At 32.3% G+C, this 15514-nt stretch overlaps 2 protein-coding genes across 2 annotated transcripts; both read right to left on the reverse strand.

Moving 5' to 3' along the window:
* Positions 1–303: 303 nt before the first annotated feature.
* On the reverse strand, positions 304–2823 carry LOC131612729 (polygalacturonase At1g48100). The gene is made up of 6 exons (XM_058884485.1): positions 2248–2823; positions 1835–2002; positions 1710–1751; positions 1384–1591; positions 1197–1278; positions 304–974 (listed from the first exon to the last, which is right to left on the reverse strand). The coding sequence occupies exons 1-6, from the start codon at positions 2638–2640 to the stop codon at positions 473–475; spliced, it is 1395 nt and encodes a 464-aa protein (XP_058740468.1). The 5' UTR covers positions 2641–2823; the 3' UTR covers positions 304–472.
* A 3801-nt stretch (positions 2824–6624) lies between these two features.
* LOC131610464 (glycogen synthase kinase-3 homolog MsK-3) lies at positions 6625–9711 on the reverse strand. Its single transcript, XM_058882422.1, has 13 exons — positions 9530–9711; positions 9259–9426; positions 9057–9155; positions 8896–8955; positions 8524–8796; positions 8335–8409; positions 8116–8172; positions 7886–8026; positions 7742–7792; positions 7514–7609; positions 7348–7431; positions 7164–7266; positions 6625–7066 (listed from the first exon to the last, which is right to left on the reverse strand). The coding sequence occupies exons 2-13, from the start codon at positions 9373–9375 to the stop codon at positions 6978–6980; spliced, it is 1245 nt and encodes a 414-aa protein (XP_058738405.1). The 5' UTR covers positions 9376–9426; positions 9530–9711; the 3' UTR covers positions 6625–6977.
* Positions 9712–15514: the final 5803 nt, after the last annotated feature.

The raw sequence follows: 15514 nt of genomic DNA on the forward strand, positions 1-15514 counted from the left end.
AAGATTTTGAATGAATATCTAATGTCTTTCACTTATTTTGATAAATCTTTAACCCAATATAAATATTTTCCCTGGTGCATGTTTTAGATTAACCATGCATCTACACTAAACTCATTTTCTATTAAATGTCAATTACAAACAAATTTATTTAAAAATAAATGTTAATTTAATATTTTAATATAATATTAACTTAAAAAATAATATTTTGTGCATCACTTATACTCAATATCTTCAACAATTATGAGTAGAAAATAGTAGCCTAAAATTAAACTCTAAGATAGAAACAAGTTCATAATCAAGCAACATAGTTTTCATTCAAGGAGGAGCATTAAAAACCATACCTCCTCATCAATCACAACATAAGATTCAAAATCAAATCTCATATTAATATCAATCCCTCAACACTCCTAACAACCAATCAATCATATATATACAAGAACATACTTTTCCTTAAACTAAAAAACCAATTTTCTCAACAATGACCTACATCATAGTCCAACAAAGATTGAGGATTCCCCTCTAACAAACAAGAAACAGGTGGAATAGTCAATGTCTCCAAATCTCCATAAGCATTCCAACAAAAAGGATCATTCACAATATCTCCTTGTGATGGAAGAAGCTCAATCTCTGAGAGTGTGATGTTAGTGCAAGGGACAGAATCACTACAACCAAAATGCATAGGAGGACTTTTTATGTCATATGTTCCTTTGATGTTTGTGTAAAGAATGTTGGAAACAAATACTGCTGAGGTTTTGTTGGTGCAATCTTTGGTTAAGCAATAGAATTGGTCAATTATGATTGGATTTCTTACACTAATCATGTTAATATTGTTGAATGTTACTCCTGATACTGCTCCTGATCCACCTTGCCATGTCTTGATTCTAACTCCATTGTCTGACATTTTTATGATTGAGTCTCTCACTGTTATGTTTGATACACATGCCTTAGAGTTGTGGTTTCCTAAACTACCTATGCTGCATGACAAATAAGTATTCTTAGATAATATATATCACGGACACCGAGAAACATGACACTGAGCACGTCGATACTACTAATAATTTGAAAAAAATAAATAAATAAAGCATAATTGCAAGTGCCGGTGTCAGTTTTGGACACGACAATGACACAGCCACGTTTTTTTCTGAGGTGCCGGTGTTGCCGAGAATAATACTTTTAACTTAATAACTAAAAGTTACCTAATTCCATGACTAGGTCCACATGTAATATTCTTTATATCAACATCATAGGATCCAGATCCAATGGAGACACAGTCATCACCTATAAAAGATAAATCATTTATGTATATAATATTATTAATGAATTTCATGCAATAAACTATGTATGATATATAGTTATGAAAAAAATAATGTTGTAGCAACTAACCATTAGAAATCACAGAATTATATATTTTCACATCATTGACATTTTCTAAGTGAATTCCATCAGTGTTAGGACTTAGTTTTGGAGCTGTAATGTAAATTGAATCTATATGGACATTACTGCAGCCATCAAATCTGAAATTGAACTGAGGACTGTTCTTCACTTTAATTCCTTGCACAGTCAAGTTGGAACTCATAAAAAATCTTATAGCCTGCATGCATTATGTAGAATTTTGAATACATGATTATAATTTATATTCAATCATTATGAAATTTGAGTTGTATAATATGTGTAAATTGAAGAAATTTAAGGTCTTGATGAAAACTTACAATTGGACTGTCGCAAGGTCCTGACGCTGTTGCATTTGATCCCTGTGGGATTTATTGGTGAGATTTTAGGTTTGTATGAAAATTGTAGAAGATGAAAAGTTGTTAGAATTATAAATCATCAATACCTTATGAGGCTTACAAGGAAGGTCCCACCATTTTTGTCCTCTTCCATCTATTAAACCACTTCCTTCTAATGACATTCCATTGATTCTGTAAAAAACTAGCCATTGTCGCTTACCGGTGTTCTTCGGCCAAGAATCGGGTCCATCAGGTGGCATAACAGTTCCATCCACCTAACAGATCATACCAGAAAATTTCATCTATTAATTATCTAATAAGAAATTTATCAACGGCCGTGCAGTTAGTCCAACAATTAAAATTTTGCTGGACAGACTACATGGCCGTAGAAAATTTATCTGCCATGCAGTTAGCCCAGTTATCATGGCTGTTGGATCTAAGTATAATTTAGACCCGACAGCTAAGACTAACTGCATGGCCGTGGAAAATTCAAATCGAGTAAGTATACATTTATTATTACCTTGAATACTAAGTAACCTTGACAAGGACCGGTGAAGATAGTAGATTGAACAACGAACGAGAAACCTCGAGGAACAAGAATAACATTACCTACTTGTGACACATTTTGACATGCAGTGTCCCATGCCGTCTTAAACGCTTCCGTATCGTCTTCTATTCCGTCTCCAACCGCACCGAACGATCTTACATCGAAAATTCCAGAGACACTATTATTGTAGTAGCCATCGTCATCGTCACGAGGAGGAGGAGGAGGAGGTGGTTGTGGAAGAAAAGTTGTATTCGATTTATGAGAATGTGAATGCTTATGTTTTCTATGCGAGTGATGTCTAGCATGAACTAAAAGAAACAAAGTAAGGAAAAATAAACACAATGGTAAAATATGAGAATGCTTCATTCTCAAAAAATGACTAGTTTCTTCTATTCTCTATTTTGAAAACCTTAGAAATTTTACTATAAGCACTATAACACACAAGTTGCAACAAGTATAGCTCTTGGAGTGGATGTAGAATCAAAAGTGCAAGTTACTATATATTAATAACTCATAGTGGAAGTTCTGTTAAAGTGTATATATATCATCTTCAAATTGTCAATTTTTTAATGACTTTTTGGAATAAATGTTGAGTGTGCATATGAGTGAGTGTTCTGAAAAGTGCAAAACGGAATAACCAGAAATTATTATCAGATTAATGTTCTTCCCATAACTGATGTTTTCTTTTCATATCTGGTTTTGTTATGCTAAGCAATGTATTAAGACACTGCCCATGGTTTTAATTGCGGTTTTGGTTTTGGTCGGATTTTGCTGTGAACTTTTGTTTACAGCAAAATGCGGCCGATGCGGTTGAAATTATGGTTGTGATTCCTCAACACATAACACAAGGATCATGCACATGTATAAGTTGTGTAGGTTACATTTAGTTACCTCATTATGATGGTGTGAAAATTAAACAATGTTAGAAATATGTTCTTTTAGATGCTTTTTTATTGGATGGTGAAGTTCATGTGTTTTTATTATTTTTAATGAAAATTATGCCTGTGGTAAGGAAAAAAGTTAATGAACAAACGCATTGTCTCATGAAATTTTCATGTAACATAAAAATGTTGAGCTGTGTAAGCAATTATCAATGTAAAACATGCAATTGTACATAATGATAAAGATAAAAAAGATATCTATATTTTGAATGAAATGGTAACAAAGATGTAGTTCAACTAGGGCAGATATTAAGCTAACAACTCTAATATTTCTTCTTGATTAGGAACAGTTTGGGTACTCAATTAGTTATAAGTTTAGTTATACTTTAAATTCAAAATTTTGAATGGTTATACTTTCAATTTTGAAAAAAGGATTTCAAGCGAGATATAGGAATTACTTGAAGTATTTTAAAGTTACTATTGAGCCTTTTGCGCTCTCAAGATTTTGGAAGTTATCTGGAAGCTGCCCCCGTTGAATTGGATTAAAATTAATTGTAATGGTGCTTCTTTTGGTAATCCAGGTCCCTCAGCCTGTGGGGGTATTGTTAGAGATTTTGATGGTAGGATTGGCGTAAAATTTGGTTAGAATATGATTCTTTGGCAGTGGTTCATGCTTTTAAATCTCCCTCCTTGGTACCTTGGCACATTCGTACTAGATGGATAAATTGTATCAATATCACGGCGACTATGTCCTTTGTGGCCTCTCATATCTTTAGAGAAGGGAATAGTTGTGCAGACTCCCTAGCTAACTTAAGACTTATTGTTACTGACTACACTTTGTTTAGTTTGATTCCTCATTTTTTTAGGGCTGATTTTGTTAAAAATTAGCTCGGCTTGCCTTTATTTAGGTTCAGCTCTTTTTGAGAGGGTCTTGGTCTAATTCCCCTCTCGTGTTTGTACCTCTTTTCTTTTGGGTTAATATAATTTTATTAAAAAAACTATTTTGCTATGCTTTTTCTTAGATTACAATCTCAATTGACGAAAGTTTGAACCAACATTAAATATCTATATCACAATTAAGTATACATTGTAGTCTCGCAATAATATTGGGTCCAACCTCATTATCTACGGTTAGTTCTCAAACATGATTTGATATTGTTTCACTCATTTGTCAATGAACAAAAAGCATTAAACACAAATAACTATTTAATTATAAAAAAATTCTCATTACAATTAACGGAACTCAAGTATCACTTGATTCACATAATCTCAGAAAAATTCATCTAAAAGAGGCTTAATCAAATAAAATTTTCCAATCATTTTAGAGAAATTGTAGCAAAATAAATTAAAGGAAAGTAAAATAACATATTACAAGTACAAGGAATGAAACCCTTAATTAAGAATTTTCAACTCCCAATTCTAGTTTTTCAAAATATGCCTCCCAAATAATAAAATTTGGAACACTTGCAACAGAACGAGTTTGGGTATTTATAAATATTTTTGAGATCTTGCAAAAATACATCGTTTTGTTCTATAAATAGATGGCTCATTTTTCGTTTCAAATAAACTAAAAAACATATTTAAAATACCATCTCTCTCTCATGTTTGCCTTAGTGCTTTTGAGTGTGAAACTTTTATTTATAAGTTGTTTGGTTCTGGTGTGAAAAATTGTTGCAATATATCTCCTATGAGAAGTTTTGTTTTGGGTTGTGAGCTAAACCAATTAAAAAGTTTTTGTTTGATCGTTAAGGTTAACCTATAAATTCTCTGTTTGGTTGAAAAGTCTCCGTAATTAAAAGTTCAGTTTGGTTCATGAGCTTACTCTTGTGTTAAAAGTACTCGCTTGGTTTGAGATTGTCCTGATGGTAAAATCTCTTGTTGGGTGAGAGGTCTCCATACAAGCAAGAGACTTTCAAATGCTCAAGCACATAAACAATAGACTTTAAATTGCTCGAGCATACAGGCAAGAGACTTCCAAATGCTCAAGCACACAAGCAAGAGACTTCCAAATCCTCAAGCACACAAGCAATAAATTTCTGAATCTATAACACTAGTTAAGAGATATGATAAACTACACTTGATATACAATTAGAGGTGTAGACAAAATACAACACAGACAGACTCTGAGACTTAGGAATTTCTCGAATATACAAGAGTTAAGAAATCCTAAGTTAAGCTTGTGCTTTTCGTTTTGATAGAGTAACTTCTCTTTTTTTGTCAAGAGGCAGTGTTGTGTAATTTCTCCAAGTCTTCAGCTCCATTTATAGAGAACCAACAAAGAGACGTTGGAGAGAACTTCTTGCGCAAGTGAGTCATCGAGATAAGCATTATTCAGAGTCTGAGTCTTAGCTTTTGATCCTTCAAACTTTAAGTCTTTATAGGTTGACTTGAGCAGAGTCTAAGATCTTCAAGTTCTGATCTTTAGATGATGACCATCTTCCAGATTCTGGTCTTCAGGATTGACTTCTTTGGAGTCAGCAACTATAAGCTTCTCTTTGAATATTCAGTGCAGTATCATAACTAACTTTCAATCAGTATATTAATTTTTGTACCTACACACTTGAACACACATTAGTCTACTCTATTGTTCTTTAAATATTTTGTTATCATCAAAATCTTAGGGATGTGATACATATCAATTTGTTCCAACATAACTCGCAATCAAAATATTAACTTTCTATGAAAGAATTATTTGCACAAGAAAAAAAAATACTATTGGTAATTTACAACTTTGCCATCATTTAGAACAAAATTTCTCACTTAGATTCAAGAATACTCTTGAAAGATAAGGTTAAAATATATGAAAAAAAATGAGAAATTTAGAGAGATGATAAGAGAAATGAAAAGTGTTTTTAAATTTTCAAATTACTTCTAAAAGGATTGGGTGTTGAGAAAAAAATTCACATTTAGTTAGAAACAAGGCCTCTTTTCTCTCGTTGTTATTTTGGGAAGAGAAAGGCCCATTTTCTTGTCTTTACAAAAAGACCACCAAAATCAATGAAGTTTTTTTTCCACTCTAATATGAATTCACTTGTTTATATTTAATGAAAAAGTATCAATTATATGACATCTCTAAATATATATCGACAATTTATGCCACCAAAAGGTATGCTTTTAAAAACATGCGACTTTTGGCAGAGAAGTGAGAAATATAAACCATAATCTACAAACCGACAGCAACTTGTTCATTAAAATTCAATCCATTTGTCAAATCAAGTTGTTGATTTAAACTCAATCAAGTTGCATCCATTAAAGTCACACATTAAATGAGATAATTATTTCAAGCTTGAAAAAAATTGCAAATAATACAATCACTGTCTTCAACAAAGAATGCTGCATTATTGATTAAGCTAGTTGTTAAAATGAAACATAACAGAACTACCACATTCTTGATCATTAAGGTTTACCAACAGCATTTAAAAGGCTATACAACAATAATAGTCCCTTTGAACACTCAAAACTTATCATATATCATAATAATAGAAAAAGTTATAACTTCAAGAATTGATACATCTACTACTGGTTTATCAGTTAGGTAGTGAGTGATTAAGTATATCACTTCAATAAGCAAAAGTTCATGTCAAGATCCTACAAAGTAGTAATAATCAAGCTGAAGTTGTTTCTCAAACAGCTTAATTTCTTATACATGCAGGGAGAAAAATAATAAATTGGAAGGTAGGGGGTGATTTTAGGTAGGTATTGTGAGAGAACAAATCAACATATAGAAAATAGTAATAGCCTATTTAACCACTTGAAATTTGACTAGATACACTTTTACAAGGTAGTAGTACTTGATAATATTAATAACTACACATTGATGCTTCATGATGATGATCCAAACAAGGCACATTGCTTTCTTGCATGAGGGGGAACCAGCTTCACCAGCATCTCGGCCGGAACTCCCTTGAGCTCTGCGTTAAGAGTAGCAAGCGATATCGGTATTATTAGAGAAGTTCAAGAGAGATAACAAGATTACAGAATGTTTTTCGGGAATTAGTTTTTTTTTACCAGTGACTTTGAAGTTGAATAACGGAGGAAGGAAACGTCCGTTCGGTAACCGAGTGTTTGGATCGCGCAGCTCGTCAAAGAATGGATGAACCAGTGCCTCCAACTACATCACAACACGCAAACTTTAGTTTAAGATAATATTCAGTTGGAGATCAACGTATCTTATATATAAGCATATACTCACAGCCGTGCTTCGAAGATTTGGAGAGTATTGCAATAGTCTTGAGACAAGATCCACGGCTTCCGGTGGCATTCGCTTGTGAAAGATCTGATGACGAGGGATCAAACATTCGATAAGTTTCACTAAACAAGAGTCTATTTAGTAAAACAGACAAACAAACATTACATACCTTGTGCCATGGATGAGCTTTGATTTGAGGAAATTTAAACTCTGTATAATTAGGATTCATACACTTGATTTCTTCCCTTGTTGGAGTACCTAAAACCTGCAAGTGGATTCCACGAGTCTTCAGAATCAATGAAATAACAAATAGCACTTAACAAAACAGAAAGGTGAAACAAGATAACTTAAAAGCAATATGTTCAAACAAGTTGCAATTGTTTAAAACATATCTTACCTTGATAATTTCCACGAGTTGGTCTACACCACTCTCACCAGGAAAAAGCGGCTGATAAGAAAAGAAATTTGTCATTAGATTTGATACTCGCATGAATTGTAAATGTAACTGGACCAAACATACTTGCAGAAGCTAGATATCTACCTGACCAAGCAAAAGTTCACCAAGTACGCAACCGGCTGACCAAATATCAATGGCTGTGGTGTACTCGGTTGCGCCAAATATAAGTTCAGGAGCTCTATAGTACCTAGAACAGATGTAAGATATGTTTGGTTCACCTTTAACCTGCAAAAGATAAAGCACTTAGTCCCGATAAAATATCATATAATCGTTGAATATAAACAATAGGATTTCAAGGTTGAGAATAAACGAACCAAGACTTTAGCACTTCCGAAATCGCATATCTTCAGCTGGTGAGTGTGAGGATTGACCTGTTATGAAAAAACATCCAAAAGAAACAACCAAAATCAATATCTCCAGCAGAGTCGCCAGCAGATGATTCAATGGACGTCAACTTGTATAAATACAATATTCATATTCACTTCAAATAGTATAAACTACGAAGAAATTAAACAGTTTCCAGGTGAATTTACCAGTAAATTTTGAGGTTTAATATCTCTGTGACAAACTCCAATACTATTGTGAATATAAGCAAGTGCTCTGCAAATCTACACAATTAAAAGGAGAAGAGATTATCAGAACCAACAAAGCAATATAAACACTAACTTTCACAATATCTAGTTAAGGATTAAATAATTTTTATGTAGTACATAGAAATATACCTGGTAAGAATAAAGTTTGACATATATCATAGGCATTCTTTGATTCATTTTATTGTAGTGTCTGATCACGCGACTAACAGTCTCCGGAACATACTCAAGCACCAAGTTAAGATAAAGCTCATCCTTTTCAGTCGTCGAGAAGAAACAATGCTTCAAAGATACAACATTCGGGTGATCCAAAAGGCGCATGGTTTGCAATTCCCGATTCTTGTACCTCTTGTCCTGAAGAACCTTCTTTATAGCCACAGTTTCTCCCGTCTCCAAACACTTCGCCTATCATAACAAACACAAAACAACAAATCAATATCAATATATGTATCCATCCAAAACATCAACCCTACACAAATTCAAAGCTAGCAAACAAAAGAATACCTGAAAGACTACACCGAAAGATCCATGTCCAACAACGCGCTCGGCCATGTAACTTATCGTCTTAAATCATAAAACCAAAAAACCAAAATCAGCCATTTAAGTTCAACAATTTTATATCAGTTCAATAACGATCCGAAACGATAAACCAAACACACACAAACCTGCTTTGGCTGGCCATTTTTACCACCAATGGTAGTGACAATGATATGTCCAGTTTCAGTCCCATTTCCATCCACAACCACAGTAGCAGCTTCCATTTCCTGCATTCAAATTCAGATCAACAAAAAAAAAAAGCTTAATCAACAACAACAAAAAATACAAAAAAAGATAATAAAATAAAATAAAATGAAAAATAATATTAACCTTATCATCTCTAATTTTCATGTCATTCATCTCCTGAGGCAACTTTTCAACACCAACAGAACTTGCATTCTTATCTATAAATCCAGAAACAGGTGCAACACCACCTGAAGCCATCATCAACTTTACAAACCTTCAAAAGTGAACATCAACACTTCAACTTCAACAACCCTACAAAAAATAATCAAAAACTGCATCAAAACCCTAGTAAGAAAGATAATGAAGCACTGAAAGCATGAAAATGGAATAAAGGGAGCAAAGAGTAGTAACTTACAAGACCAGAGAAGAGCAAGGGAAGGGTTGGAATGGATTGGATTGGATCTAGGTGTGTAGGTGTAGAGGTAGTTGTGAGTATGAATGGAAGTGAAATCCGTGAGATTCGGAGAGAAGAGACAAAGAGAGAAAAAAAGACAAATGGAAAATAATAATTGAGTTGAATTCAATTGGTTGTAGTCAACACAACACAAACATCTATGTCTTACTTTTGTTTTTTTTTTCCTTTTCGATAAAATCTATTCTTATCTCTTTTTCTACTTTTTGACCGTTCAACATCCATTCCTCAATATATTTTTATGCTAATTTTATTTATATCAAAAAGAAAAAAAATTGAAACTTTAAAAAATTGAACATAATGTTTTTATGCTAATTTCCTTAACAATTGATTTGAATGCATTTTTCTTTTAAAGGCAATGATATATTGAAACGGAGGACCAAAGTTCTCGAAAAAAGAGATAGAAGCGACGGAGGAAAAAATATCAGAAAAAAATTACACGTCAATTGAAATTTATGATAGATAATATAAGAATTCTTGCTAAAATCATAAAAATAATAATTGATTTGAATGCATTCATTATCATATTTTTCGAAGTTTCAAGATATTAGTTTTAAATTATATCATTTGTTTTCTTTTTAAACCAAAATACTCATAAATAATATTATTTGATAAGTATGGTCAACAATATTTGTTTTATTTAATAAATATATACTTTATTAATAAAAGTTTTTAAACTTTATTTTTGTTATTTTGATAATTACAGTCAATAATATGTGATTAAAAATGAATAAAATATATGTAAAATAAATAGTTAATACCATATATTTTTTAATTAAAATAATAGGTAAAATGATTAAAAACTCAATTTAATGTATGTTTTGGGCTTGCCAAAGGCCTAGATAGTTAAAGCTCAATCATCTCAAACTTACTTCATTTGATTTAAGATATAAAATCAGTTCACGCGCAGAGAACATTGTACATTCTTTGATCGTCATTTTTATTATACTCATATTGAATTTTGAACTGACTTGGATGTTAAAGTGTTGACCATGTAGGTCCCTCAAGAAGTGACTTAGAAAACAGATAGTGAACAGGGAGAATAAGTGGCGGATGGCTTGTCTGATTATGTTTTCTTTGTTACTTATATTTTAGAGTATTAAACTTTTTCCCTTACTTTTCCATACTTTTTCAATTCTATAATTTCCATTTTGTACTTTAAATTCCCTGAAATTTCAATTAATAAAGAGAGATGATTTTTCTTTCCTAAGTGTTTAATTGCCTATGTTTGCATATTTAAATTACCGCAACACATCTTTACCCGCCTTTTTTATTTCGACAAAGGAGGAGAAGTATATTCTAAGGGAGAATAGAGTATACTACCTACTTTTGTTATTTCTTTTACCGCCTTTCTGAGAGATGCATTTTCATCGTCAAAAAGGGAGAGAATATCGAACCTTGTTTTATAGGTTACTAATCATGAAAGTTTCATTATAGACAAACATACTTTTGATGAGGACAACTAGTCCTTGATGACAACTAAAGTCAAGTTTAAAGCGGTTAAAGATGCAACCAGATCATAGATCTTGATATGTTTAAATCCTTGATGATGGCACCTAAGAGGATATAACTTAAGCCTTATCTTAAAGTAAATGTCAAGTAAAATGCCTACAAGAGTTAAGCATCTGACAAAACTTGATGTTTGTGAAAGTCTGCCCAAATGCGTCTAAGATGAAAGATATATATATATATATATATATATATATATATATATATATATATATATATATATATTAGTATTAAAAGCATTAGGACTTTCTCGTAAAGTATACGACTAATCACATACACACCAAAACAATTTTTAAACTTATTTTATCAAGAAAATATATTCAAAAATGCCTTGAACTTGTGTCAGACGAGTTGGTAGCTGTCAGAAAAGCTCTAGGAAGTTTTTTATCTTTGCCAATTGCTTGACACCTTAACCCGATCGATTAGGTCAATTAAAAAATGTGCCCTAAATCATTAGGGCAATATCTTAATTATATACAAGAACTGTATATCTTTTCTTGACTTTTAAAGTGTTTTAATTGATTAATTTTAACCCTACCAATTGATTGGTGCATGATGTCAATCGGTTAACACATCAATTATGGTCTTAAAACTTGTTCTTTTTGTGTCAACCTCTAGCCTGTAGAGGTCTCTTCCCACATATTTTCATCATCTAGAAATGTGAGCTTGCATTCCTTACTTATGACTCTCTTTCTAAAATATATATTTTTACTTTCTCTCACTAAAAGTTTAGCCATAACATTTCCAAGAATGTTGTTTTGGAGTGAGGTAGTTGTAATTTTGAAAGGGTGGATTTGTAATTTCCCCAAGGAAATTTCTTTATAATTCATCCATTTAGGTATTATTTATTTGGATTATAAGTTAAACCCACTGAAAGCTTGGTTTTGGGAGATTAAGGTATTAAGTCCTCGGTTCGGTTCGAAGGCTCAGCCCGTGTAAAAGTCTTCATTCAGTTCAAGCTACGCCCAATGTTAAAAGCTTATTAATGTTGGAGGTAAGCTCGGTGTTAAAATCTCCTAGCTCTCTCAGGTTCAAGATTAGCTCGTGTAAATCTTGAAGACTAATCACTCCAAGTTTCTTGTGGAAAGAAGACTAACCGCTTTGATTTATCGTTTGGAAAGAAGACTCATTATTTCTCTCCTTGTTTGATGTTTGGTTGGAAGTTAGCCATAAACTCCATTTTCCTTGTATAAGGGGGCTCATGAGCTCAACCTACTAAAAGCTCTTAAGTTTATTGAATACTCTCAAGATCGAATCTTAGGGACAGGACTAAGTCATTTTTGACAGAACCTGTATAATTCATGGTTTCCTTCTCTCTTCCCTTAAAATCTTTATATTTTCCATTTTACCTTTTGCAATTTTACTTTTCGCTGCTTATTTAAAAAACTCTTCTAAAATATTTTTAAACTCTGATTTCAATCCAAAAAGTTTTTCAAACTTAAGTTTTTCTAAAACACACAATTCACCCCCCTCTTATGTGTGAAGTCAAATGTCCAACAATATTCACTGCATATTCGATCATTTTCATTAGGGGTTAAGACACCTTAGTTCGAAGATGGACCCACGTCAAAGATAGAGATAGAGGAATAATAAACAAAGCACCCATGAAGATTGGGCATTATTTTATGATTTTTTACTCAAGACGTACTATTTTTTTGCAGACCCATGAAAGAAAAATATCGAAAGGGAAGAGGTAACAACAAAGTGGAAAAATAACTCAAAAAAATACAAAGTTAGCCCTTCAAGAACCATATATTAGCATGTAAGAGGCAACTAGATTCTATCAATGCTTTAAATCACTCACATGCAACACTCAAGCACTCCAGTTCTCAAGAGTCATAATGAAGATACCTCCGTAAATACTTTTTGAGTAGGGGCATTAAAGGTGTGATTTCCCAAAAATCTAAAATGTTTACTCTTGATGTTCCGAGATAGATGAACGAGCGATCACCAGTCGATGCTAATACGACAAACCCTTGCCTTGCTACGCAGAAACAAGGGTTTGAGGGGCAAGTGTTATGGGCCAACCACATTGGTGTTTTGGGCTGACCACATTGGTCCCCGAGCAACCACTCTACAAGAGCTGTAACTTTTTTAGGAATTTCCCAGCTCACGAGAGTTACTTTACGGATGAGTACAAGAGATCCAAACTCCAAATACATCCAACGGATCTCCACAATTCACACCTAACAAATAATAGTTTGTTATTTCTTCTCTATTATATATAGAGAACGCGCTAATTCTGGTAACCAAATTAAATTCAATTTCAATTCACTCTTCTCTCTCTCATACTGACTTGAGCGTTGGAGTGCTACCCTTGTAGGTTAACTCCCTATCCGTTGTACCAGAAGCTCAGATATATCATTATCTCTGATCCTTACTCCATTTCCGATTCCAAAATATAACAATATCATTAATGATTGAGACCTCGTTTAACAAAACTCATAAGCATCTATCACTAATGGTTGCGACCCTAAGGGACCACTGAAACTAATATCTCTTGTACACAAAGCGCTTAATTCGTACTAGCGTCTTTATGACACCAATCTAATGGGGAAAGATGTTTTATCTACTTTCCAATATGAAAGCATGGTCCAAGATCAAGCCATCACCTGACTCCCTCAGTCGAACAACGAACTAGATCAAACTGGGCCAAACTAGGCCAAACTCAATCGAACAACGAACTAGATCATCCTTATACCACTAACTTTAGAGCATATCATCCCATGAACACGTTTAGAGGCGTATTCGAAAGTGGACGATGAACAAAGCATGGTTGTATGATGAAGATTATGTCATGATTTGTCCATAACTCTCCTTAGAGATACAATTGTGCAATTATGGGTTTACGTGTTAAAACCCTAATCATACTCTCGTAAAGCCTTACTCGTGGTTTAGATCGAGGTACACTATTTTCTAACCTTAAACCTTGCACCCACGACTCTTACTTGATAGTTAGAATGTTTATAGGAACACAACATCATATATAGGGTCGTCCTCTTCTACTTGGTCGACTCTTAAATTATCGATCTTATGTCCGATAAAGCTTAATAGTTTATTTGATACTCTCCATTGTCAATCCAATTATACATTTACTATTTAATAGAATATATCAAATTGTCTCACTTGAGTCTCTCACAACAGTAGAAACATATTTAAAATGTTAATCATTTCTCAAAGACTAGCTATAAATCCTCCTTTACTTTAAAAAAACATTTGCTATTTTTATTTTTTAAAACATGTATTAGTGTGATGGAGAGAAAATGAAATGCTAGCTAATATATAAAAGTAAGGTGATACTAACCTGTGCCTTAAGGGCATGTGTTAAAAATACTATAATTAAAAAAAATTAAATATAATAAAATAATATTTAAAGTTTCAAAAGATAATATTTTTATAAATAATTTATTAACTTATATCTTTGGAGCACATGTTAATTTTTTCCATAAAAATATCAAAAACAAGTTTTCACATTCTCATTGATTCTAAAATATGTATTAGATTTGTGCACTTAAAGAGTCTATCATCTTGAACAAGTAAAACTAACACAAATTTTAAAAATAAAAAATGTTATCACAAAATAAACATAGCCTAATATTCAGCTTATCTAAGTGATTTACAATTTGTCTATTAAAGACAAGAAGAAAATAATTTTGTTTAGGTCGATGTCAATTGTTAGTTAGTAGTCAATTATAATTAATATGTATCTAACTTGCTTCAATAATTGAGATTAAGTATGGAAGATGCTATGTTTCACCCCTTCTCCTAATTAGGAGACAAACCAAATTATTTAATTAATCAACCATTTGGTATGGAGTACCTACTATCTTGTTGGATAAGTATGGGCAATTATGTATTTCTTTAAATCACCAACTACGTGTTGCAAATTTATTCCTATATGATGAATTTAAAAATACAACCATTGGCATAAATCATAATCATGGACTAAGTATTTTTAGTATTTTAAAAACTGTTTTGGCTGGTTTTCTGTTTAAAAATTAAAATTAAAATGTATTTTGTGCTTTAAAATTTTAAATTAAAATTAATATCAATTTTAAATTATGACATTTTCAAAACCTAAAATAAATTTCAAACATAAATATAAAAATAAATATTGTGTTTGTCGAATTAATTCAATAATTAATTTATACAATACAATTTTGTTTTGTTTTCACCACTAATATCCGATCTATTGAACTGTCTAATCTGATTCAAAGGTCAATTCTGATCAGGAGTAAAAATATGTTAAGTCGAACTAGTCGTTGTCAAGCTTGAGTTTGACATACTAAAAAAATTCAAAGCTTAAATTTGGCATGTGACCTATCATAGGCTTATTTTTTGGCCAGAGCCTCACATTTTCGAAGGTTTGGTTAACCTATTAACCTACTTAAAAAGCCTATATCATTTGAACATATGTAA

This window comes from Vicia villosa, linkage group LG6, assembly GCF_029867415.1.
Source record: "Vicia villosa cultivar HV-30 ecotype Madison, WI linkage group LG6, Vvil1.0, whole genome shotgun sequence".
NCBI classification, from domain to species: Eukaryota; Viridiplantae; Streptophyta; class Magnoliopsida; order Fabales; family Fabaceae; genus Vicia; species Vicia villosa.

Excerpts from the sequence above, each read along its gene's own strand:
- LOC131612729 (XM_058884485.1), bottom strand. The coding sequence starts at position 2,640 with ATGAAGCATTCTCATATTTTACCATTGTGTTTATTTTTCCTTACTTTG. Across the intron at positions 1,592-1,709 it reads GACCTTGCGACAGTCCAATT|GCTATAAGATTTTTTATGAG; the intron begins GTAAGTTTTCAT and ends TAATGCATGCAG. Across the intron at positions 975-1,196 it reads GGACCTAGTCATGGAATTAG|CATAGGTAGTTTAGGAAACC; the intron begins GTAACTTTTAGT and ends TTTGTCATGCAG.
- LOC131610464 (XM_058882422.1), bottom strand. The coding sequence starts at position 9,375 with ATGATGGCTTCAGGTGGTGTTGCACCTGTTTCTGGATTTATAGATAAG. Across the intron at positions 7,610-7,741 it reads AACTCGTGGAAATTATCAAG|GTTTTAGGTACTCCAACAAG; the intron begins GTAAGATATGTT and ends ATCCACTTGCAG. Across the intron at positions 7,267-7,347 it reads CAAATCTTCGAAGCACGGCT|TTGGAGGCACTGGTTCATCC; the intron begins GTGAGTATATGC and ends GTTGTGATGTAG.